A 26,351-nucleotide genomic window follows, 5' to 3' on the forward strand; every position below is an offset into this window, starting at 1 on the left:
AAGATATATTGCATGGATTTGCAATGCTGTCATTGAAAGTAATATGTTAGAATTACTTAACTTGGCCAAAAAAAAAAAAACTACTCACCCATGATAAAAATTTTATAAATGATTTTGCAACTGCAAAAACTGAAAAAAAAATAGAGATATTAATGAGTAATATAGACCTAAGTCTATTTAACGACCTCTCCTAGAGCCCAATTATGCTTGGGCACACCCTTCACAAACAAACAAACAAACACACACATAAAAAGATTAATTAGTTATTTTTTAAAAAATACGAGCATTACCTCTTCAAGTGTGAAGAGAGGCTGTTGCATTGAGATATAGAGATTGTCATCAGAAAGTCTTCCTTGGTTACTTGTATCTTTTGGCTTGAACAGCTTCAATTTCTGACAATTGTAGACATCTAATTCTTTCAATGATGAACAAGATAAGCTATGATTTCCAGCACAAAATCTTTGCAAATCTTGTAAATCCCGAAGCACCATTGAGGTTAGCTGACTAAACTCAAATTTGATGAGATTATCCAAGGGTTCTTCTCTCTTGGAAACAATTTCCTTCATCTTTTCAGCACTCTTTATTGTAATTGCTTCAAGTTGAGGTAGGTGCTTTGCTATGGAGAATGGAAAAAGGTAATCTAAATCTCCACAATCTTCAACACGCACAACTTGCAGACTATTAAAGTGAAGACTAGATTGACGATCTGTGCTCCAAATTTGTTTCAGCTTTGGCAATCGAAGCAGGGTTATATTCTTGAGCCGTGTTGTGTCACCTCCACTGCACATTTCCTTGGCACCCAACTGGAAAATTTCCTGCACTGAGTTGCAGTCTTTAACCTTCAATGTCTGTGGAGTTGCAAATACTCCGTTCATGTATATTGGAAATATATGCTGAATTTTCTGACACTTTTTCACTTTCAACGTCTCAAAGCTACCCATGGAATTCGGAATTAGGACAGGGTGCCATATTGTTTCCAAGTTTTGCAAGTCTTCTATTATGATTGTTTCCAGTTTGGGTAGAAGGACCTGCGATCAACTCAATAGTTGTACTGTCAGTTATAAACTATACTTGGGATAAGTTTGACAAAAACAAATGCATAATTTGAGTAAACTCTGTTTCTGGCAAAATAACAAGTAAACTCTGTTTCTGGCACAATTTGAGATAAAAACAAATGCATAACCAAGCCCACGCCACGTACTTCGACCAGTTTTCAAAAATTGAAGGCATACAGATTTGGTCAGTGATTAATTCCGGCGTTCATGCCTCCGTGTTAATGAAGAAAATCGTAGTTGTTATCTGGGAAACATGCATATTTGCCATGTTTTTATAATAGAAATTGTTTGATTGATTGACTGTAATAACATACGCAATTACATTTTTTTCTGTCTCAATTAGTAATTTTAATTTCACTTCATTTTGTTGGATTTACTCCTCTAATTTTTTAAATATTTTTTGAAGTTTTTTTTAAATATTCTAAAAACCAATAATATTTAGGCTACTAAAAGACTCTTGCATTAGAAAAAGCAAAATACACAACCAGCTCATCTTCATTTTGCCTCGTGTCTTCTCACCGATAGCAAACATGACAACATGATTTATGAACCTTCGTTTAGCGGTTGTTTAAAATTTCAAAATATTATAATTTATATATAAGGTATTTAATTCAAAGAAATATATAATTTATATGTCTCATAAAACATTTGAATAATGATTTTACTTTTTTCCACCAAATATCTCATAGGTATTAAAATCATTTTATAAATATATATTTCCCAGCACTCCAATGCTGCATAAAACAAAAAACACAAGGCTATATGCATAGCGTTCATAAATCATGTTGTGAAGCACAAGTGTTAGAAGAGCAAGGCTACGCAATGGGCATCATGGCTTCTAAACTAGGCTATGAATGCAAAGGACTCTACAAGATTATTCTCTAGAGCTTATTGACTTCTTAAACATAATTTAATTGGCAGAGAAAAATGTGACTGAATAAATAAAATTGTTCCTTGGATTTTTTCTACTTTTATGTGTACAAAATTATTTAAGTACATTTCCACAGCTCTATACAAGCGTGTGAGAGAGAGAACTTAGAAGCAAGTTGCACACCTGTACAATCGAAGATGCTTGTTGCTGATGGTGGAATTTAGCCTTATCCTCTTTTTTTGAGTTTAAAAACTTGTTTAGATGTATTATATAGTTTGCTACTTGGCCACATTTTTTCTCATACAGAGATTGCTTTACTGTTGGTGAATAACAATCCAGTCTTGTTTTTACATTAGCTATAATTACACGCTTTGGTTATAATCATCCAAACTAAACAGAAAAGCTAAACTTTCAAGAATTTATAGTTGAGATATGTTTTCAAGAACAAACAGAATATCTTGCACCTTTTGATAACATAAGAAACAAAAGAAGAGTAAGACAATAGCATCTCTATCTTACTTTATGAAAGAAACTAAAGCATACCTTAGCAAGAAAAGACAGAGGCTGTTGACATGGGACTTGAACTGCATCCTCGTCCCTTTTCCCTTCGAGACTTGGTTTCCATATGTATTGGAGTTTAGGCAGATTAGATAGGCAGATTTTTCGCAGATGACTCGCCTCTTTTTCTGACATTGCCTCTTCTTTTGCTGCATCAAATTCAAGCACAACTTCTAGTGAATCACAGTCTTTTACGTGAATTTCTTCCAAGTTCCCCAAGGTTCGCAGCATATTTGAAGGAATAAGAACATCTGATAAAAAGTCACAATGTTCGACTGCCAAAGATTTCAAATTACAGAATATTTTATTCTCAATGGGACTGCTCCAAGAGTCTTTTAGCTCAGGATACAAGGATAAATCAAGATGCTCCATATCACGGAATGCAATCTGCACGCAAAGAAATTTCCAATGTTAGTTACAATAGAATGGCAATGAAGAGCTGTTAAACAACAGACCTGTACTTGTTATTATCAATACTCTGTTAGACACGAATTTTTAAAGGGAAAAAAACATACCTTATTCCCATGGACCATTTTTATTGTTCTGTTCAAGTCACTTTCCCACCACCATTCTTCGTCTTTCCCCTCTTTTGTTATTACCTTTCTGAGCATTGGCGTGCTTGTTGCTCTTTCACAGAAGGTTTTCATCCTTGGACATTGCCTCACAACAACTTTCTTCAACAATGGGAACCTGAAGAAGCATTGACTGCTAGATGAGAAACTATTGAGCCTTGGCAAGCTTTCCAATGCTATAGTTCTCAAATTTCTAAATACGATTTCATCTCTTGTCTCATTCATCTCCTGCGTCATTATTTCTTCAAGTGAATTGCATTCTTTTAATTTCATGTGTTGAAGATTGACCAAACTCGCTGCAGTTGATGAGTAAATTAAGCTTATCAATCCATTACACTTTTGAATCTGCAAATATGTCAGGTGGGAAAAAGTGACGGAGGAAGGAACCAAAGTTTTCAAATTGGCACATTCTGTCACATTTAAAACTTCAAGAACCTCAAGAATTGGGTCGATCTTGCATCTTTCTCTACATATGTGTTCCAATTGTAGATTATACAGAGTTAAAACTTCAAGCTGGGTCTTGATTTCATTCTTGCCTTCCTCATATGCAACTCTTTTGTGTTGGAATATCTCTTTCAAGGAACCATGTTGGACAACTAGAGTTTTCAAGTTTGGTGCCTTTTGCGCAACTGAGTCCAGAAAAGTTGCTGCTGTTTTGTTGTCAAAATAAGACATTCGAAGATTCTTCAATTTACTAAAATAACGGTCCTTCCATTGTGGGTCTTCCAACATCATTATGGCCTCCTTGTTATTTACTTCCCATTGTTCCAACTTCGGAATCACCTGAAACATAACATACAGCTTCATTATTTTCTCCTACATATAATAACAATACGAGACGTTTACTCACCAAAAGAATACAATAAGAAATATTTACCCATGACCAAAGAGGCACATTTGGGCATGTCACTGAAAAGCAAAAAGCTTCACGTAAAAGTCCATGCATTTTTCCTTTTTTCATTTAATTATCTTCTTAAACACATTAATATAGTTTTTGCTTACCTTCAAACCATACGATATATATTTTCCATAAGAAATATATTAGAAAGTTGACATACGAACTAGTTGAAAGGAAAAGCTACTACTTTATAACAAGTTAGATATATATTTCTGAGATGAATAAACATCTGATGACCATACCTCTTCAATCAAGAAGAGAGGATCTTGCATAGAGGGACGCGGATTTCGGTCATCACCACTCTTGCTATGGTTTCTTGTACTCTGTCTCCCTAATAACCTCAATTTTGGACAGTTGAAGACCCATAACATTCTCAATGATGGGCACGTTAGATCGTGACTTCCACTATAAAACCTATCAAGTCGATGCATGTGCCAAATCTTCAAGGAGTTTAACCGATCAAAGTGAAATGTGGCTATTTCCTCTTCCTTTGCTACAACTTCATTCATTCCACAAGAACTCATTGTGAGTTTTTCGAGTTGATGAAGATCCAGGGCGACTGAAAGTGGGAAGAGATAGTCTAAGTTTTCACATTCTTTAACATCGACATATTGGAGATTGTGAAAGCAGAAATTTCCCTGGGGGTCCTTACTCCATATTTGTTTCAACTTGGGCAAGCGAAGCAGATGCAGGTTCTTCAATTGTGTAGCCTCTTCACTAATGATTTCTTTGTTTGGTAATTTGAATATCTCTTTCACTGAACCACAATCACTGACCTTCACTGTCTCCATTCTTCCAAATGTTGTGCGCATATCCGATGGGAAAATATGTTCAAGTTTCTCACAATTGTTGACCTCCATAGTCTTCAACCCATCAAATTGGGAGTACCATACTTTCCTTAACCTTTTCATGTTGCTTATTATGACAGTCTCCAATTTTGGAAACCCAACCTGTGATCATGCGCAACTCGTAAGTCCATATAATAAACGATGGCAGCTACACAAGAGCAAATATTTGACGTTTAAATGACTTAGCACTTAATTAAATATGATATAAAATGCTGAAATCGTATAAGTTATAACCTCTTCAATTGCAGCACTATTTCTCCCCTCCGTACCAATTATCTCCTCCATCATCTCACACTCTCTTATTTGAAGGTCCTTAAGATTTGGAAAACATCCAACCATAGAAGAAGAGAATAAATACTTCAAGGCACTACACTCCTCCACACTCAGCTTAGCCAACATGTGAAAACAATTGGCTACAGAAAGGCGATCATCCTGCCAAATATTTTCTACATGGATTGAACTCAACTCTAGAGTCTCCAAATTAGAAAACTTCACCTGTAGAAACAATATTTTATTCTTATTGTGGCAAATGAATAAATGAATGAATTGTATGATCATGACGACAATATCGAGAATTAATCAAATTAACTAAATAATGATGATGTTATTAATCTTATTTGGCCCAAAATCTGATGTCATGCTCGCATAATAAGCCAGTGCTTAAAAATGTTTGTTGCTTGAAAATTTATATATCATATCTCATGAGTCATTCTATGAAAATTAAATGATTAAATTATAAATTAGCAGCTGCAAAAGTTATCAATCGTTTCATATTATAATGCACCATTTATTCGTTTTCGTTTAACACTTACAACCATGATCAAAGTGGTTTTGAATTTCATTTCTTTTTAATTGCCAACGGTTTTCAATTTCATATCATTTATTAGTAATTTGACCATGGTAAAAGTATGAAAAAACACCAAAATAATAATAATAATGAGAACGGTGAAAATGTTGTTCGCAAAAATACTGAAAATGTTGAAAATTTTGATCATACAGCGGATAATGTTTTAGTTAGAACTGATCGATCCCGTAGTCGAACAACATCGTGCACATATATGGTCAAACTTAAAAATCATTTTCCCAATTACATTTTCATTATTATTTGTAATATTATCTTATTATTTTAAAAATGTATGTACTCAGTGGAGAAAATACAATATAAGAATAAAACAATTACCTTCGCACTGAAAAAAGATGATGGAACGTTAGTTTGAAGTGACAAAGTCCGCTTGGTTGTTGAAGACGTCAGCAAACCAGAATAAAAATCCTCAATCCCTGGCAAATATCGTAGGATCAAGGACCTCAAAGAACAGAACTCAATATTGTCATCAGAGTTTGGGAAAGAATTTTCTCCAAATACAATCTTTTTCATAGAACTGCATTCTGAAACTTCAATCTCAACAAGTTGGCAAAGAGCTTTGACCATCAACACTGAGAAAATATACTTCAACTGACCACAACATTTTACTTTGATGGATCTAAGTTGTGCAAATGAATTATTCGTAAACGAGCCATGACATATCTTCTCCAATTTATTGAGATTTTGGAGTACTAAGGTTTCCAATTTTGGAAAGAAAACATGACTAATTAGTTTTCTCTCCATTGAGTTGATGATGTGTTGAATTTCCCCATTATTTTGGATGTGAAGGTGCTTTAACAAAGGAAATCCTTCTCCATGCAAATTGTAAAGCACATTGGAGATTCCATTCACTTCATCCAAGGACAAATCCTCTACTCCTTTGATTAGTTCTTTAATCCCATGCTCCAGATGAATGACAGTATCAAGCTTGACCTTCAATATTTTGGATGCCCCATAATTATTAGACCATTCCCAGATATCTCCTATCACTATTTTGTATCTTTCCAGTTTGTCAAACATTAGATCCCTTAGTAGAACCCAAGCCCCTTTGATTTGAATTTCTAGAGCAGTCAAGTTTGTCAAATGCCTAAGTTCAATAAGGGAAGCAGTTTTAATTTCCTCATTTGAATCTTCTTGGTCCCACTTGACGGAGGTATTGCCCAAATACAACTCCTCTAATTTGGTCAATTTTGATATAATGTTAGAAGGGAAGATTTCAATTCCAGAATTGGTCAAATCCAACATTCTAAGATGAGTTAATTGCCCTAGCTCAAGAGGCAACGCTATCATTGAAGATCCATAAAAGCTGAGAGTTTGCAAATTCTTTAAAGCTTTAATATTGGTTATGTCTCCCAAAACACATAGATCCAAACAAAGTGTTTGAAGGTCACTAAGACAATGAAAAGATTGGGGCAATGAAGGTAAGTGTACGAAAGTCAAAGCTAGCACTTTAAGGCTTTTCATTCCCTCAAAGAAAGATTCTGGGACAGTTAAAGATTTATTCTTATTAGACAAACAAAAAAGTTTAATATGAGGACATTGTAACCTTTCAGGAAGCATAGAAATGTCACAGCAGCCCAAGATGATTTGAGTGCATCTTTGAAGGAATTCCTCCGATGGCCATTTCTTTAACTCATCACCCCTTCCAATTTTGAAAACATGTTGATCTCTTGAAGCAATTGAGACTGCTACTTCATGTACAATGTCATGCATTTTCACTCTGTCATTTGAGTTGTCGAGCAACAGACAAGATGCCTTTAAGGAAGTAATTAAGCTATGAAGTTTAAGTCTTGCATGTTTTGGAGAATAAGTTTGCTTGAATATGCCTAAACCTATAGCACACTTCAACAAGAATTCAACATGAATTTGGGGACCTACTAATCCACAAAGCAAGAAAAGTGCCTTCACATCATCACCCTCTAGATGATTGTAACTGAACTCCAAAGTTGAATAAATTTTCTCAGTCATTCCTTCCTTATCAACAACCATTAACTGGTTTAAGGCATCTTTCCAAGAATCAATACTATCTTTATTTTTTAATGCTCTCGCCACTGTCACAAGAAGAACAATCAAGCCCCCACATTTTCGGGCTATTTCGATTGCCACGTCACGCAAATGAACATCTTTAACAACATTGCCCACCATTTCTTCAAACAAGTTCCAAGCTTCTTCTTCATTTAAAACATCCATCTTGAAATCTTTCTGAGTCTCCAATTTTTGTAATATCTCTAGATTTCTAGAAGTGAATAATAACTTGCAACCCTCATGATCATTCGAAGGGATTCCAAGCTTTTTAAATTCAAGTACATCCCAAATATCATCTAATATGAGCAGGATACTCTTCTCATTTTCAATCCTCTGCTCGAGGCGTAATGCTTTTCCAGGTATGCTCATCTCCTCAAAGCGAAGACCCAAAAGATCTGCTATTTCACGTTGAATTCTTTCAAGATCTGGAGCTGGGGATATATTAGCCACAACAACTCGATCAAACAACTTGTCATCTTCAACCTGTTTAGCAATTTCTTCAACTAGAGTGGTTTTCCCCACTCCGCCAAGCCCATAGACCCCAATCCGCCTTAAGTTTGGGTCTCTTAGGGCCAATATAATTTCCTCCTTCATTTTCTTTCTTGACCCAAGTTTTTCACTGCTTGTAGCAGAAGTGAAGCCTACTCCCTCTAGAGCAGGCAAGAATGCAAGTGGATAAATGCCACCTTTCTTTTGCTTTACTTCAGCAACAGTTATAGCCATTTTCTTTGCTTTTCTACTGAGTTGGTGCCGTGACTTCAAATCAGGGAAAGGTCCCATGCAGCAACCAGCTTTCCTATGACGAGGATCATCACCAAGTTTCTCTGCCACTTCTATGATTTCATCCACTCTGTTCAGCCAGTTTTGTGCAGCATCATAAATTTGGCGTCCATTTCTTCTTTCTGCCTCCACTTCATTACTTAGAGTTTCCTTCTCTCTCTTCAGCTCGTCAACTTGATCCTTCAGATTCTTGAAATTGCCTTCGTAGAAAATCAAATAACCCAATTGCCTTCCAATGGGTGCCACGGTGTAGTCTACTATCGGTTCTAAAAATTTTCCAGCAATGGTCGTGACAATATCCATTCTTGTTTCCCGATTTGGCTGCATAACAACTCAAATATAAGATCAACTGATAATATAAAGAACAGCTGATAAGAGAAAAGTTGGCACCACATTCATACAATGTGTAAGATATCATAACTTTTTAAAATTTTAAAATTATAATTACTAATAATATACATGTATTGTCTCACCAAACCGAAAATGCATTCTAAAATTTTCTTTTCTACTACTATGTTTTTTATATTATACATAATTAAGATTAAGATTATTTTTTGTGTTTGAATGAACTTTTAAATTAAAATATCTTTCATCGTTGCAGAAAAATTTTAAACGGTTAAAGTGAAGAAGCATAATAAGTTAGTAAAAATTGTCAGCATAAAAAACTTCCCTTCAATGTAACAGATAAAAAATTATGAGATAATCCCAAAAAAAAAACAGATTAATTAGCGCATTAATGAATTTTTGCCCCAAAAAAATCAACTTTTTTTTGCCATAAAAAATCAACCTTGTGCCTACTTATCGTGAACAAATTGAAAATAAAATTAGTGAAAATAACGAAAATCGCTTGTTAAAAAAAGAAAAAAAAAAGAAAAAAACCTGGTTATATATCCGAAACTTCTAAAGTGCACACTTAGATTTTCATATATGATTGTTCTCAACAAAAGTAACGGTATACGCAGAAGAATAGTAGCAAGAGGAGGAATATTTAAACCATCTTTTTTTGAAAAAAAAATTAGTTCAGATCTAAAGACTTGTGCAGGCGGTACAAAACCTTTCAAGAAAAAAAAAAAGACTTTTTTTTTGGCAAGATTGACGGCAAAAGAATTTTCTTAAAAAACTTTTTCCCCTAATTTTAAAATATTTTTATGATTGAAAGCCACCAGTTGATGCAGAAGAAAATGTACGAGAGAGATATGTACACGAAAAATTAAACACAAACCCCTTTTTTTGTGGGGTTAGGAGGTTTAAAAACTAGCTTGTAGATAGAAAATAAGTGGAGTTCTGCATAAACCAGAAAGAGAAAAGAAGTAAAAAAGAAACATATTATTGTTCATAAAAATTCAGGTCCAAAATATCTAAATGTAACCATCAAAGAAAAAGATTTTACCTGTATTACTTTATGATCAGCACCACTTTCTTGCGTCCCTAGTAAAGCACAGATGAAGATGCCACCAAAATTTGTTGTAAACTATACACTTCTTCTTCTTGGACTTTTTCCGCCCACAACAAAAGCAGCAGTGTATGCAGAAGAATAGTAGAGAGAAAAGAAGTCCTCAAACCATTTTTTTTTCTTTTCTTAAAATTTAGTTCACATCTAGGGATTGAAAATCTAGTAAAAAAAGATTTTTTTTTTGTTTTTTTTCCTTTTTAACTTGGCAAGATTGACAAGAAAGTAACCTACTTGATCAACGCAAAAGAAGAGTGACAGCTAAAGAGATTTAAAACGAACACACCACCATTTTGTTTTCTTTTGAACGAGTTTATTTTGAAAAGATAAGCAGTAAAAAATGGAAAGAACTTAAAAAAAAAAAAAAAGATATATGGTTGACAAGAACGCAACAAACTTTGTTTTTTGTTTTTAAATTTACCAAAACGCAACAGACTTAATGCAAAAGAAGAATAACATTTTTTTTTTGAAAGGCAACTTATGTCTGGAAATAACCAAAACAAAGTCGATCAGAAAATTGAGAACAAGGAAACAAGCATAGTAAACATAAAGACAGGAAATATTTTAGGAAATGAGAAGCTTGATTTGAATTGATCTGGTCAGCAAGTTGAAGGGAACTGCCAAAGAAAATGGAACGATGAAGAGTTTGAGAGGAATCGGAGACAATGAAAATGCGATCACCAAGAAGACGAAGAAGAAGAACCAGCGAAGTAAGCTTGATGGGAGTACCGACAAGAAGGAAGTGAACAAACACAGAGAGTGAGGATTGAATGGTGTGCAGCTTGAAGAAGAGAGAGTTGTAAGCTGAGGAATACGAAGAGCCACAAGAAGAAGATAAAGAAAGACGATAACTTTAAACCATAGCCACGGCAAGTTCTTTATGGACTCACCCAAAGACTCTTCAGACTTCAGAGTCGTCGTCAACCTTACCATTCCATTCACAGTCTGTCCACACAACTTTACTATCTTACACGCTCCCGTCTGTCTCCAAACCGAGCACGCCACCTGCCTATCCGCATTGCAGTGGTTAAAATGACTGTACATGAAGGGCCCACGCTGTTGAAGAAAAAGAGTACAGATCGTCTTCCAGTTCTCACAAGTCGCAACGCCCATCAATGGGAGGATGGCACGATCACGACATCAATCATCAACCAACCCACCGCCAAACGTGGCCAGCCATTTTCTTAGCTTTTCTACGGAGGTGATGTCGTGACTTCAAATCAGGAAGAGGCCACGTGTAGCAGCCAACGTTCCCGTGACGAGGACCATCAGTCTCTCTGCTGCTTCGATGATTAACAAATAAAAATCATGTTACTGTTCATAAAGCCGATTTTATTGGCCGCTACCTCTTTTATTCACTGTGTTGTGAACAGTGCAGCTCCTCTATCAGCTCTAGTCCAATGCCAGCTCGTGTTGGGCTTGATGTCTTCAGTTTTAAATTCTGAAATTTCCTCCCTTTTCTAAGGTTTAATTTCATGATTCTCTCGCTCCCATTTTAAAATAGGCTCTTTTTTTTTCTTTTTTTGTTATCCACTTTTGAGTTTTTACTCTCTCTTTTCGAAGGTACTCTCATTATGGACTGGGGAAGAAGGGCAGAAGGCGGAATACATGCATGAGCAAATCTTCCTCCCCCGCCTCGTCCGCGATGTCCCTTTCATTTCAAACTGCAATGACTGCCTCTTCTAACAAACACCAACAACATTCATCTCCGTCGCTGGTATATATTTCTTCCTCACTTACTTTCTTTTCATGTTAGAAAAAAAAAAAAACATATGATCATGCATGATTGGAAAGTTGCTATAACATTTATAAGAAAATTGATTTGATATAAATGTTGTCTGAATACTAAAATCCATGTTTGAAAATATTCCCTATATTTTAACCCTACTAAGAAGTAAACACTATTTCTTTAATGCATTTATTAAAACTTTTAAACCCTCATTAATAAAAGAACAAGGAATTCGTTAATAAGTTGCTTGTCAATTTTTTAATATCATTATTAAATAAATAAATAAAAATATATTTTCAATATCATTTATGTATTTAACATACTCGTATTTATAGCTTCCAATTACTCGGCCATGATAAATTGCTTGCTTTACATTTTCAACTAACAGAACCCATCCAAATATTCGTAATAAGAATGACAATTTTCTTATCATGTTTATTATAACTCATGCACTTACCTTGTGAACATGCGGTCACCCAAATTTAGCAAACAATTTATATCTTTTCAATAGTCTTACTTTTAATTACTAACGAGTGACCATGTAATTGAAGCCGGGAATAGATTAAGTTTTCAAATGAGAGTAATATTTTCTCTAGCAGCGGAGTTACGCAATTCAATAGGCATCTCATGTATTATTTTTTTTCCCCCAGTAATTTGGACTAAATATTTCTTGGAAATAAAAGTTTAACGACGTGAGGGAAAAAAAGTGACCCTTCTACAAGTGGGTCTCCGGTGACCGTAAAGTTAGGAGGCAGGTCCTCAGCAACCAATCGGCAAAGGACATTTTTATTCATTGCTAAGGACCGTAACCTTTAATTTTATGGAGATTTCAACAATTTGAAAACAACTTTAAAGGAAAATTTTGAAAAGGCCGAATCATAATTTTAACCTTAAAACTGTTAATAAAAAAATAATATTGAGAAAACATTCTTAAAAGCTAACATATTGAGTTTAATTTTCAGAAACAAAAATCATAATTGTTACAAAAAATATTATTTAAGACTAATGATTTCAGGATTAAATAATTAAAAATATACTATTTAAAGTTAAGTGATCCAATTGAAACTATATATAAAGTTAAATGACTGAAAGTATGCTTAAACCATTTTGAATTACTTTAAAGTGAGATTAATGTTTTTCAGAATAAATTTATAATCTTAAAAAAGTAAGAATTAATGTGTAAATTTATCCTCGAAGCTTTCACTCAGGAGCACTGGGTACCCCTTACTGTTAAAAAAAAAAATTTAAGTTAACAATTAAAATAGTGGTGTTCACTATAAATAGCAATTTAAAAAAAAAACTTATGAGTGTCTCCTTCTCCTCAATCAAAACTTTTGGGGGCAAATTTTTTACATTAACCCAATAAGCATATTTTTAGTCTTTTCATTTTACATAAGGATTTGATTTGGCCCCTTAATTATAAAAAGTATATTTTTTATTCTTTAACTCTAAAACTATTAATTAAAAAAATGATAATATTAGGATCTTGAATGTTGATAAAATATTCTTAAATACTAATATATCAAGTTTCATTTTTAAAATAACCATGCTTATTACAAAAAAAATTATTGTTTGAGATTAATAATTTTAAAATTAAAGGACTAAAAATATATTTTTTAAAGTCAAGCAACCAAACTGAAACCATATATAAAATTAAAAGAATAAAGTATGCCTTAACCCTTTTTGAAAACTGTAGAATGAGATGAGTGTTTTTCAGCAGTAATATTATGCATATGCAAATTAAATAGACACCTTGAGTGGTCTTAACAAAATCATTCTGTAAAAGAAAATAATTTTCAGAAAAAAATAAATTTATAATCTTAAAAAAAGTAATCTTTCCGTTTGACGGGTCTCCAGTGACTGTTTGGCTGCCAGCAACGGAATAACAAGCTGCCAACAAGATCTCTAGTATAGGGCATTTTCGTCAATGCATAATATAACTTTAGTTTCAACTAAGAAGTAAGAACCATAATCTTTTGTTTGGATTTAAATACTTTCAAGTCCTTAAGCATAATAAATGGTCTCATAGGATTTTTCATTGTCATTTTGGCAATGTTATTCTAAGCAATTAATTCTCCAAACATGTGTTTCTACAATCCTATTTATAAGTCACTTCCAACATGATTCATACAAATTAAGAAAAACCTTAAATTTAATTAACTCTTATTTAAAATCTAATAACTTTTCAGCTTTATCTCTATTTAATACTCCTCCCGTCCCATATTATAAACAACCTTATGCTAGATTACATAAATCAAAGTGGTAGTTAAAATTAGTTAAAAATAATAAATATGTAAAAATTGAAAATTTTCTCTCCAAAATACCCTCATTTATGATGGGAGAATTATGAAAGGGAGAGAACGGTAGTTGTTGCTTATATTATGAAAGAGAGAGAATGGGAGAATTATTTATTAGGGATAAAATAGGAAATTTGTTATAAAAATTTAAGACAATAGTTAAAGGCTGCTTATATTTTAGGACAATATAAAGATGGTAGTTGTTGCTTATAATATGGGACAGAGGGAGTATATATTATACCATATACTAGTATAAACAAAATCAATACAATAATAAATAAAAGGTAAAATTATATATCCACACAAAAAAATTCTCTTATTGTCCTATAAATAGGACTAAAAAATATCTTCTTTATCTACCTTATAAATAAGATTAGATGAGTATTATTTTGCCATTTTTAAATTATATTTTTGAATTTAGGATGAGAAGAACGTAGAAAGGAAAGAGCAAAGCTTAACTACCCATATAAGACAAAGACCCGCATTTTTACAGTGAGCACATCTGCTTAATCAACTCTTAATTATTATTATTATTATTATTATTATTATAATACTCAACAATTTAGTAACAGAGCAAGACTATTTCCAAAGTTAGAGGCATTTTTATTATTCGTAGCTCGCTCCAATTAATTCAATTGATGTATGAACAATTATTATACATGCTGCTAAGTAAATGACACTATAACTTCATAATTAAGAGAAGAAATTAAGAGAAGGAACTTAGAAATAATCAACCACAAAAGAAAATGTGGTTTTGGGGTCTTTGAAAATTTAATACTTTAATTACCAGCTAATCCTTGATATTATTCTGGAATAATTTAATTTCAATATTTTTAAATATTAATCCTTAAAAAAATCATATCCATTAGCTTTTCAGCTTTGTTGAAGTTCTTTTTCTTTTTTTTAATTTCAAAACATACACTTTGATTAATAGTAATGTTGGCAACTAAAATGCTGTCGGGTCCAATAACCGAAATATATATTTTTTAATTAAATTAGGAAGGTTTGAGCTTTTGACTTTACTTATGTTAAACTCTTATCATTGAGCTAGCCACATGTGGCTAATCGAAAACATTTTTCTACATGATAAGTGCGTATTTTATAATTAAATAGTTGTAAATCTTTAAACATATTAAGTGAAATAAATAAATATTTTGTACTTATATAATTTATTTTATATATTTTTAATTTCTTTCTGCTCTTAATTATATGATGAAAGAAAATTTCGCTACAAAATCTACTCATAGTGGTTATTTCTTTTTAATATTGTGCACAGGAAAAGCTAAAAAAAAAAAGAAGGAAAGAAGGAAGGAAGAAAATGAAAAAAGAAATTAGAAAAATGTGTAGATATTAAGCTATAATATGTACGTTGATTTTTTGCCTTGAAAAATTGAAAAAAACAATAGAATGGAAAGACACCACTTGGCTTTGCACTACAAAGATCTCTATCCTTTACAAATTTTTGGGGGGGGGGGGGGGGTCCACCTTTTTTTTCCCGGTTAAACAAAGCATATCCTAAAGTAATGCTTTTAGTGCTTGAATTTTTTAATTAAAACAACAACTTGGTTGACCAAAAGATGACAAGAAATGAAATAAAAATAATAAGCAAAGCTATCCTTTTTTTCATATTAAAAGTCCATTTTACTGAAACTCCAATAAAATGAGGACGCTTCAAAACAACTTTAGATTTATTTTTTCCGCCAAAAAAAAGTCAGAACTCGAAATCATATACTACTACTCCTCCCGTCCTAAATGTAAGACCCTTATATACACTAGTATAAGGGTCTTACATTTAGGACCGGAGGAGTATAATAAAAAATGAAGTTGCAATTATTTTTGAAAAGTTAAATTATATTTCAAAATTATATTTTTAAATATATATAACTTTACATGAGTAATATAAGTTAAAACATTTTTTATATGATTGTGTAATTTCAGTATTATTAAGTTACATTGAAGCATTAGCAAGCTTGATCAAGAGTAGTCCTTTTAACTTTGATTTCTTAAATCCACAAGTTTTGATTGAACCTCACCTTTAATTAAAAGATATCAAATCCTCTTTAATCCCCTCATTCATTATTACATACAGAAAATATTTTTCATATACTAAATTAATTTCTTTACATTTAATAAAAAGATTTTGAATTAACGGTAACCAAGCTTTAATTTTTTGACACTAAAATTAATAATGAAGACATTATTATATTTCATGTACCCAAGTTAGTGATTAATGAGCTGGACACTTTTCGAACAACCGACAGGGGCAATATCCCATGGATCTGGACATAAAGAAAGGTGACAAATTAAATTACTGAAATGACCCCAAAAATCTGAAAAGAGCAAAATTATGGCATTAAAATATTGCGTGAGTGGCAGAAACGGGCTTACATAATGATGGCAATTAAATAATGATAATAATAATAACAGTGATAAAGCAGGTTGGGTTGTGGAGTGGACTGACTGAATGATTGGCATTGCAATGATTAAGCATGAGGTGCTTACATAATGTTGCGGTGAACTCTGAATTAGACAAGTGTATAAAACACCTTCAAAGTACTTGCATAACAACGCAAACGCTAGCAATTTTATCTCTTCGTATTTATTAAATTTTTCCCATTTTAAAATTATTTTCAGACGTACAAACATTAATGCATAAGTGAACAAATTAATTTTTTTTTATCGTATTTTTGGTTATCCTTTTTGTGGTTTTGCTTGTCCACAAGTTATTTTCGATTAAAGAATTCAATTCAGAAAACTTTTGAATAACAGCAATATAGCCAAGTAATGTCGGTGGGTATTATAAAATACACACGAAGATCCAGAATGCATACGAAGCCAGATTTGGACATAAAGACTAGCATCTCTCTCTGTTTTATCTGTAGTTTTGTCACACCACAGGTAGATCCCAACCAGATTTGTGAAACACACTCACTTATTTCTTACGTAACATTACCATATAAAGTGAGCATGTTAGACCAGTAAAATAAGGCAAACCTTAAGGCTGAAATAACACTTATAGAGATACTTAAATTGTATTGACAGAATCTTTCCAAGCTAACCATTCTGTGTGGCCCCTCCGTCAGCATGGAAAATTCGAACAGAAGACCTCTGTTTTCAAGCTGCTCTGTTTCTGTATCCGCAAAATGGAAAAAAAGTACAAAACTTAAGTATACTTCCTAATTTAATCCTGTTCTGATTCTCACCCTTTCAGAGATACAGCAACAAACATTTGCCCTTTCCAGGCTAAAATTTTATTCTTTGATCCTTGTAAATCATCTTAATCTCTGTTAAGTTTCTGATCTTTAATTTCCATTCCTTCCAGTTGAACACCATTCTTAATTTCCCATCAATGTTGGTTTTATGAAAAGTTTCCAAGAGGACCTGGAAACCATAGTTGATTTTATCAAAGCATTCCTGTTTGTGTTTCTGGATTTGAAAGAGCGAATCTCAGTGCTGGCATAGCAAGGTTAGAGATGAACTCATAATCGTTATACTTCATTCAAAAAGATAATCAAATTCAAAATAAATGGTTGATCCTTTTATCATGATGCTATTGGTCTGTAACTATATCTATTCTGTACAAAATCCAAGTTCGTTTAATGAGGCATATTCTGTCTAGCTAATTAAATTGGAATACAGCCCTGATTATTTTTAGTTAATGAACAGTAAAAGTAAGAAATACTAAAGATGTTCTCTTAATTTAGACTTAAACTAATAACATACAGAACAATAATATAGAAATCCTAATTCCTTCAATGCCTAATATACAGAACAACTATATCAGATACAAATGACAGATTACTATTAATGTGCATTACGCAAACCACAAACCAGCATACAAGATTATATATTTAGTGTTGAAAGTGATAATGTCAAGCAACAACACTAAGAAAGAGGAAGCAAATATTGTTTATGAGTGAACTTCATGACTCAATAAAATTATGGAGCCTATTCGCCTCATCTCGCAATGACACCAAGCATGCCTCAGCAGAAGCTAACTCATTTCTAAGAGCAGAAACTTTGGCTTCGGTCTCCTCAAGCTTTCTCATGAGTTGATTTCCATCACCACGGCTCTCAATGCAGCCATGCACATAACTGAGCCAGGAAGCATCAAAACCAATTGCTTCTAAGGCAGTGCAACACTCTTTGATGTAGCTTTGATCATCCTCTGTTAAGTCGCATCTCCGAGTGGTCCTCAGAATGCGAGTGACTTCGATGAATAAGGAAGCGAATACTCTCCTCCGCTTTGTACCGAACCAGTCAAGCACTTGTGGATGACGTTTCACCCCAGCCTCCAAATATGGTAAGTTTTGTTTTGGAATGTCACTAAACCACTTGTGACCACTATGAGTATTCGATTCCAGTATTGATGAAGTCATAGGTTCCAGAGCTTTTGCAGGTGATGGATCTATTGGGGCTAGAAATCAGAAAATAGGATGAGTCAACTCTTGGGAAAAATAAAATAAGATATTCTCCAGCTAAAATGCATGCATCACTTGTTCTATCCATTTATATTAAATTGATTAGATCTTACAAAACAAAGCCATGCCGTACCTGCATCAGGAATCATGGTAGAGTTTGGTACATTCTGAGTCGTTGGATCACTTGAAGGCTTCATGGTAGTATCGCACATCTTTTGAGCCTCAATGCATGCATCACCTGATCCATCTGGTAGATTTTTATGAACACCATGATAGAATGGTTGGTTAATCTAAAGAATAATACCAAAAAAAGTAACAACGATATAAATAAAATAGGATACACACACACACATATGTATGCATGCATATACACCTGTGTTTTGTGCTGTGGTAATACCTGCACTGGGAATCATGGTAGAGCTTGGGACAATTTGAGAAGTTGAAATTGAAGACTTCTTGATTGTGTCACACATTTCTACAGTCCCACTAGATGGATCATGTGATTTTTCTAGTAGACAAGTATTTTATATATATATTTTTATGAACACCATGATAGAATGGTTGGTTAATCTAAAGAATAATACCAAAAAAAGTAACAATGATATAAATAAAATAGGATATATATATAAATATATATGTATGCATGCGAATACCCCTGTGTTTTGTGCTGTGGTAATACCTGCATTATTAGGAATCATGGTAGAGCTTGGGACATTTTCAGGAGTTGAAATTGAAGGCTTCTTGATGGTGTGACACATCTCTTCAGTCCCAGTAGACGGATCATGTGATTTTTCTAGTAGAATTTAATCAAAACCATGATAGAATTGTTAATTAATCCAATGATGAATACTTCAAGAAAAATAAATAAAGCACAAGATAAGAACCTGTGTTTTGTGTTGTGGCAAGGCTTTTTGTGTTTTGGTCAATTTGAATGGTGTCATGTCTTTCTTGAGTTCGAGGGGCTAAACAGATATTAAAAAACTTTGAGACAAGAGTGTTTTTTTAGTATCAAACTATTATGTTTTTTTGTTGCTCATGATTACAGAAGTTGTGAATTGCTTGAACAATTTCTCACTAGGAAATGCTTTTGAACCAAATGATTCTTTTGACAAATTTTAGTTAGCGGAATAGAAGGTTATAATTGTTAACTAAGTAAGCATAGCAAGGGTGTTAGGTCAAAGGTGCACCAAAACAAGATTAATTAGCAAACCTATGTCGTCCTGTGTAGGGCTCTGTGCTTCTTGAGTTGTTTGAATTAAGAATTGCTCAATAGTCTCATTCATCTCTGAAATCAAAATATACAAATATATGTTGAGTCTTAATATTGAATGAATAAATAAAAATATAAAATTGAATTTGAAATATTTGACATGGTACTTTAGCAAAATAAACTTAATTTCCTTTCCTCTAAAAATGTAAAAAGGAATGTATTACTTCGTCTGTTCTAGGCAAAAATAATAGTGAAGACTGATTAAGCAAATTCTCAGCAATGAAAATTTTTAAGTCAGTGATTATTCTACAGTTAGTTTCATTTCCCGAGATAGTGAGGAAGAATCATTTTGCCAAATAAACAAAATAATAACTATGCCAATGATTAGTAGTGCAATAAGACAGTGGTATCAAACAATCTGTAAAGGTCAAGGAACATGCCAAAGCAGAGTGATGATGTTTTGAAACCATGTCTTCAATAAATCTCACTTTATGCAAAGCAAATACGAAATAGTGAACAGTATTTTTATTTATCTCATGAACTACTTGATGTTCAGTTACTTAAAACCTAATTATTAATATAATTGTTAAAAGTGTTGCTACGGTTATTTTGACTTGTCTACATGCTGTCCAGGTTATACTAACAATTCTACGAAAAAATGTGAAAAAATATAGTTGTTCGTTCAGTATGGTATCATAATTAATGTTTATAGCAGACCATTTAATTATATTACCACAATGAAGTGGCATCTGATCATTCTGCAAAATTTGGTGAAACAAGAGAACATGAAAATATACCTGCATCTTGAGGATCTGTTGATGAGGCTTTCTCTTTTTGCTCGTCATCATCAGATGAACTTGGAAGCTCGGATATTTCTTGTTCTGTTGTATCTACAATTTGATCAGCCTTTGACAGCCAAACAAAGTTTACTGTTACTGCAAAATTCCTGTAGTTTTAATGTTTACTTGCTGTATATAAATTAAAGCTCACGCGGAAGTAGTGCTAGTTTTATATTTAAATATATATATTCAAAAAAAAAAAAAAGGTGGTTTGCTATGTTATCTCGGCAAACTTTAACTATGTATTTGAAAGTGAGTTTCTGTGATTTAAAATGCATGAGTTAAAAAAAGCAACAATTTTAAAAACAACATTTGGCCACTGCTTTGTAAATACGAAAGAAAGCAGGGGCGGAAAGGAATTTCGAAGTTACGGAATGCAATCTGCACGTAAAGATGCTCCAATGTTAGTTTAAATAGAATGGCATTGAAGAGTTGTCAAACAACAGACTTTTACTTGTTACTACCGATACTCTGTTTGACACCATTTTTCAAAGGGAAAAAAAGCATACCTTATCCTCATAGATCTTTGTTATTGTTCTATTCAAGTCACCTTCCCAGAACCACTCTTCATCTTCCCCCTCTTTTATTATTACCTTTCTCAGCATTGGTGTGCTTGTTGCTCTTTCGCAGAAGGTTTTCATCCTTGGACAATGCCTCACAACAACTCTCTCCAACAACAGGAACCTGAAGAAGTAGTGACTAGATGAAAAACTATTGAGCCTCTGCAAGCTTTCCAATTCTAAAGTTCTCAAACTTCTGAATATAATTTCATCCCTTGCCTCTTTCATCCCCTGCGTTACTATTTCTTCAAGTGAATTGCATTCTTTTAATGTTATGCCTTGCAAATTGACCAAACTTGTGGCAGTCGATGAGTAAATTAAGTTGATCAGTCCATTGCACTCGATAATCTCCAAATATGTCAAGTGGGAAAAAGTGACGGAGGAAGGAACCAAAGTTTTCAAATTGGCGCATTTTTTAACGCATAAAATTTCAAGAACCTCAAGAATTGGGTCGATTTTGCATCCTTCCCTGCATATATGTTGCAATTGTAGATTATACAGCAATAAGAATTCAAGTTGGGTGTTGATTTTGTTCTCTCCTTCCTTATATGCAGCTCTTTCATCTCTAAATATCTCACTTAAGGAACTATGGTCAATAATTAGATCTTTCAAGTTTGGTGCCTTTTGTACAATCGAGTCAAGAAAAGTTGCTGCTAGTTTATCATCAAAATTGGACATTCGAAGACGCTTCAATTTACTCAAATAGTGGTCCTTCCACTGTGGGTCTATCAACATCAATTTGGCGTCCTTGTTATTTAATGTCCACTCTTCCAACTTAGGAATCACCTGAAATAACGTACTTCATTTATTCTTACATATAATAACAATAAGAAATGTTTATTTACCTAAAGAAAGCAATAAGAAATAGCAATCAAGAAAAGTCTTATTAATCTACACCGTTTTGATGCTCAAAATCACGTGTTGAGGACTTTCTACTGCGATTAATGTTAATATAATCGTTGTGAAAAGTCATCTATCATGGCAGTTTGGTAAACAACGTGGAATTTTCAAATTTATTACATTGATAGTAAATCCGTCTCAAAACCGCTGTGAAAAGTGAATTTTAACCGACACTAAAACATTTTCCTACAGTAGTGTAAAAACAAAATGCTTCATATAGAAAATGAAATGTCACAGGGTTTTCCTCACCTTCAAGCAATGCAATATCCGTTTCGATGGAATACATTTACAAAAATTAATATATGACTAGTTAAAAAGAAAACAACTATTTTATGATATTTTTAAGATGAATAAATATTTCATAACCCATACCTCTTCAATTACAAAGAGAGGTTGTTGCGCAAAGTAGAGATGCGAATTCTGGTCATCACCATTCTTTCTTTGGTTAATTGTACTCTGCCTCCCCAATAGCTTCAATTGCGCACATCTAAAGACATCTAAAATTCTCAATGATGGGCACATTAAACTGTGGCTTCCACTATAAAACCTGTCAAGTTGACGCATGTTCCAAATCTGCAAGCAGTATAATCGATCAAAGTGAAATATGGCTTCATCCTCCATGGGTCCCTCTTTCTTTGCTACGATTTCATCAATTCCACAAAAGTTCATTGTGAGTTGTTCGAGTTGATGAAGATCCATGGCTATTGAAAATGGGAAGAGATATTCTAAAGTTTCACAATCTTCAACATGGACATCTTGGAGATTACGAAAGCGGAAGGTTCCTTGGGGATCCTTACTCCATATCTGTTTCAACTTGGGCAAGTGAAGTAGATGGAGTTTCTTCAATTGTGTGACCCGTGTCTTCCTTGTGTCCTCTTCAATGGCAGGTAATTGGAATATCTCTTTAACAGAACAGCAATCACTGACCTTCAATGTCTCCATTCTTTCAAATGTTATGTGCATATCAGATGGGAAAATATTCTCAAGTTTCCCACAATTATTCACCTCCATAGTCTTGAGCCCATCAAATTGGGAGTGCCATACTTTCTTTAACCTTTCCATGTTGCTTATTACGACAGTCTCCAATTTTGTAAGCCCAACCTGTGAGGCAATACGATAAGTCCAAATATATAATAAACGATAGCAACTACACAAGAGCAAATGTAATGATTCGAATATGATATAAGTTGCTCAAATCATATAAGTTATAACCTCTTCTATTGCCGCATCATTTCTCCCCTCTGTAACAATTATCTCCTCCATCATCTCACACTCTCCTATCTCAAGCTCCTTAAGGTTTGGAAAACTTCTAACCATAGAAGCCGAGAATAAACACTTCAAGCTGCGACAGTTCTCAACACTCAGTTTAGCCAACTTGTGAAAAGAATTGGCTGCAGAAAGGCGATCATCGTGCCATATATTATGTAGATGGAACTCAACTTTAGTGTCTCCAAATTAGAAAACTTAACCTGTCAAAAAAAATATTCTTATTCTCATTGTAGCAGATGAACAAACAAATGAATTGTATAAGCATGATAAAAATATTTAGAATTATTAAAATTAGAAATAAGTGATAATGTTGTTATTAATCTTATTTTGCCCAACCGCTGATGCCACGATCATATTATAAGTTAATGCTTAAAAATGTTTAGTTGATTAAAAAAAATTATATATTATATTTATTTGAAATTGTATCGAAATTAAAATAAGTTCTAATTTATCAAATGCGAAATTTGTCATATTTTCACGTTACAATTCCCCATGTATTCATTTTCATCTAACACTTACCGTATGTGATCAAAGTGACTTTGAATTTCATTTCATTTATTGGTATAAGGATTAAAAAACACAAACGTAATATGAGAACCGTGAAAATGTTGAGAATTTCGATCGTACAGCAGATAATGTTTTAGTTAGCATTAATTGATCCACTAATCAAGCAACATCATGCACATATATGGTCAAACTTAAAAAGATTAATACAATCTTTAGTCCTTCAAATTTGTAAAAATTTTGATTCTTCGAGTTTCAAATCATGGGTTTTGTTCCCTCAAGGGGAAAGATAGCCCAGGTTTTTATTAAATTAGAGGGGCTAATGTTTTAGACAGAAAGAAGTTTGAGAGACCAAACTCAATGTTATGATTTGAAATTTAAAGGACCAAAATAAAAATGAGGGCAAATTTGAGGGACAAAAAATTGTATTAATCCAACTCTTTTGCCAATAAAAGATTATAGATTACACTTTCATTAGTATTTCTAATAGTATCTTATTATTTTAGAATTTATATATGCAAACATGGGCAAAATACTATAAAAGAATGAAACAAATACCTTTGCATTAAAAAAAGATGACGGAACATTAGGGTAGGATAACAAGCTTTGCTTGGTTTTCGTTGAAGAAGTCAACATACCAGAGTAGAAATCCTCAATGGCTGACAGATATCGCAATGTCAAGGATCGCAATGAACAAAACTCAATATCGTCATCAACAGTTACAGAGTTTGAGAAGGAATTTTCCATAAACACAATCTTCTTCATAGAATTGCAATCTGAAACTTCAATCTCATCAAGTTGGCAAAGAGCTTTGACCATCAACATTGACAGGAGATACTCCAACTGGCCACAACATTTGACTTTGATGGATCTAAGTTTTACGAACGAATTATTCGTAAATGAGCCATGACATATCTTCTCCAATTTATTTAGATTCTGAAGTATTAATGTCTCCAACTTGGGGAAGAAAACATGACTTAGTTTTCTCTCCATTGAGTTGATGATGTGTTGAATTTCTCCATTATTTTGTATGTGAATATGCTTTAACAAAGGAAATCCTTCTCCATTCAAATGGTAAAGCACATTGGAGATTCCATTTACTTCATCCAAGTACAAATCCTCCACTCCTTTAATGAGTTCTTTAACCCCATGCTCTAAATGAATGATAGTAGCGAGCTTGAGCTTCAATATTTTGGAGGCCCCATAATTATCAGACCATTCCCAGAAATCTCCTATCACTATTTTGTATCTTTCCAGTTTGTCAAACATTATGTCCTGATGATGCTTCTGTCGTTAAAGCACTCAATTAAACTAGGTCCTAATTAATTTGTAGTTTAGGATCGACCTAGGTCATTACTTCCAAGGAGCAAGTTGTGGGTTTCTTTAGGTAAAAATTCAGGTGATAAAAAAAAAATGCAATAAATTGGACCTAAACTAAAATGCAAAATTTTAATTCTAAATGGAAAATGCAAATATCCTAAAATCTATATGAAAATTAAATTAAACTAAATAAATGCAATGCAATTTTTGGGGGGTTTTTTTTTTGAAGGAAAATAAAAAATAATGAATAAAGAAAATTAATCAAAAAGCAAAGGGAATCAGCAAGTAAAAAATTCAGAGATTTCTCTTCAGGTACGGTAGAGGGGACAACTTAGGATTTGCATAGATTTAACCTTCATAACCTTAATCAGTTAATTAGACCAAAGGGAAGTGATAAGAGAGTGGAATTAATAAACTTAATTACCTACTTGAAACAAAGGGAACCCTCAATTTCAAAAGCCCTTAAACTATTAGAGAACTCATAACAGTATAAGGTTGGTTGATTAAGCTTATTAAAACCAATGAAAAATTAACTCAATTAATTTTGGAAATTATGTTTGAAATTATCCAATTAAACAATTAGACAATTAACCAACTTAATTAAACAATTAAGAGGCAAAAGAACCCAAATTTTGCAATTCAAACCACATTGATAATTAAACTCATAATGAAAACTCAATTATAAATTCAATTAACAATGCAAAGGTTCTAAACATAAATTCCAACAAGTGTCTAAACACAAATAAAATCCAAATATCAATTTAATCCAAGAATAAAAATTGACAATCTAGAACTAAATTGTCTCAACAAAATTACGACTTGAACTCATTTAAAACTAAACAATTTCAAGTCCTTGAATTAAAAAGATAAATGAAACATCACTCCCTTGTGGTCTTCAAGTGCTAGCCCAAGGCTCTAGTCTCCTCCATGCTCCTCCCAAGTTGCCTCCCTATAAGCTTAAGCTTCCATGGTATTATCTCCTCCCTTCATGATATTGGGAATCATGGCCACCATAGTTAACGGAGAATGGAGAATGAAGATGGGTGTATGTGGCACGTGGAATGGAGAAGTTGATGATGATGTTGACTAGATGGCTCTTGTGCGTGGGACAAGGAGGTGGTATATGGTGGATATATGGGGTAATATTCAAAGGAGAGGGTTGATTGAAATTGGTGGGTGAATGACGTGAATGAGGGGGAGGAGAATTGGCGTCCAAAACTTGTATCCGTGCGTGAATCAATGGAGAATGGAAAGGAGGTCTCCTTAGGCGTGAATTCCTTGTTCTCAAATAAGGAAAATATTTTAATGGGAGAAAAGGAAATTTTTGTGGATCCAAAGCTCAAGCCCATTAGTAATTAATTGATCCACTTGATATTAGCCATT

General features: G+C 33.2%; 3 protein-coding genes across 3 annotated transcripts; all 3 read right to left on the reverse strand.

The window, feature by feature from the left end:
• Positions 1-357: 357 nt before the first annotated feature.
• Positions 358-6,003, reverse strand: LOC114745202 (uncharacterized). The gene is made up of 7 exons (XM_028933351.1): positions 5,983-6,003; positions 5,037-5,248; positions 4,197-4,904; positions 3,000-3,839; positions 2,470-2,871; positions 506-1,028; positions 358-392 (listed from the first exon to the last, which is right to left on the reverse strand). Exons 2-7 carry the CDS (start codon positions 5,199-5,201, stop codon positions 358-360), a joined length of 2,673 nt encoding a protein of 890 aa, XP_028789184.1. The 5' UTR covers positions 5,202-5,248; positions 5,983-6,003.
• A 47-nt stretch (positions 6,004-6,050) lies between these two features.
• Positions 6,051-8,412, reverse strand: LOC114745203 (probable disease resistance protein At4g27220). Its single transcript, XM_028933352.1, has 2 exons — positions 6,166-8,412; positions 6,051-6,080 (listed from the first exon to the last, which is right to left on the reverse strand). The coding sequence occupies exons 1-2, from the start codon at positions 8,410-8,412 to the stop codon at positions 6,051-6,053; spliced, it is 2,277 nt and encodes a 758-aa protein (XP_028789185.1).
• Positions 8,413-17,868: 9,456 nt separating this feature from the next.
• Positions 17,869-24,917, reverse strand: LOC114745204 (uncharacterized). Its single transcript, XM_028933353.1, has 8 exons — positions 24,287-24,917; positions 23,088-23,266; positions 22,248-22,976; positions 20,925-21,761; positions 20,374-20,482; positions 18,764-18,874; positions 18,500-18,613; positions 17,869-18,362 (listed from the first exon to the last, which is right to left on the reverse strand). The coding sequence occupies exons 1-8, from the start codon at positions 24,915-24,917 to the stop codon at positions 17,869-17,871; spliced, it is 3,204 nt and encodes a 1,067-aa protein (XP_028789186.1).
• Positions 24,918-26,351: the final 1,434 nt, after the last annotated feature.

This window comes from Neltuma alba, unplaced genomic scaffold, assembly GCF_004799145.2.
Source record: "Neltuma alba isolate B1F8T4 unplaced genomic scaffold, ASM479914v2 tig00004558_pilon, whole genome shotgun sequence".
Classification (NCBI taxonomy): Eukaryota; Viridiplantae; Streptophyta; class Magnoliopsida; order Fabales; family Fabaceae; genus Neltuma; species Neltuma alba.

What these genes read in the sequence shown, in the direction of transcription:
- LOC114745203 (XM_028933352.1), bottom strand. Translation starts at nt 8,412, where the DNA reads ATGGCTATAACTGTTGCTGAAGTAAAGCAAAAGAAAGGTGGCATTTAT. An exon ending in GCAGTTCTATGAAAAAGATT is followed by an intron (nt 6,081 to 6,165) that starts GTATTTGGAGAA and finishes GATATTTGCCAG; the next exon opens with GGATTGAGGATTTTTATTCT.
- LOC114745204 (XM_028933353.1), bottom strand. Translation starts at nt 24,917, where the DNA reads ATGTTTGACAAACTGGAAAGATACAAAATAGTGATAGGAGATTTCTGG. An exon ending in ATGATGCGGCAATAGAAGAG is followed by an intron (nt 22,977 to 23,087) that starts GTTATAACTTAT and finishes ATTGCCTCACAG; the next exon opens with GTTGGGCTTACAAAATTGGA. An exon ending in TACCATGATTCCTGATGCAG is followed by an intron (nt 18,363 to 18,499) that starts GTACGGCATGGC and finishes TCTGATTTCTAG; the next exon opens with CCCCAATAGATCCATCACCT.
- LOC114745202 (XM_028933351.1), bottom strand. Translation starts at nt 5,201, where the DNA reads ATGTTGGCTAAGCTGAGTGTGGAGGAGTGTAGTGCCTTGAAGTATTTA. An exon ending in ATAGTGCTGCAATTGAAGAG is followed by an intron (nt 4,905 to 5,036) that starts GTTATAACTTAT and finishes GCATGATCACAG; the next exon opens with GTTGGGTTTCCAAAATTGGA. An exon ending in CTCTGTCTTTTCTTGCTAAG is followed by an intron (nt 1,029 to 2,469) that starts GTATGCTTTAGT and finishes AGTTGATCGCAG; the next exon opens with GTCCTTCTACCCAAACTGGA.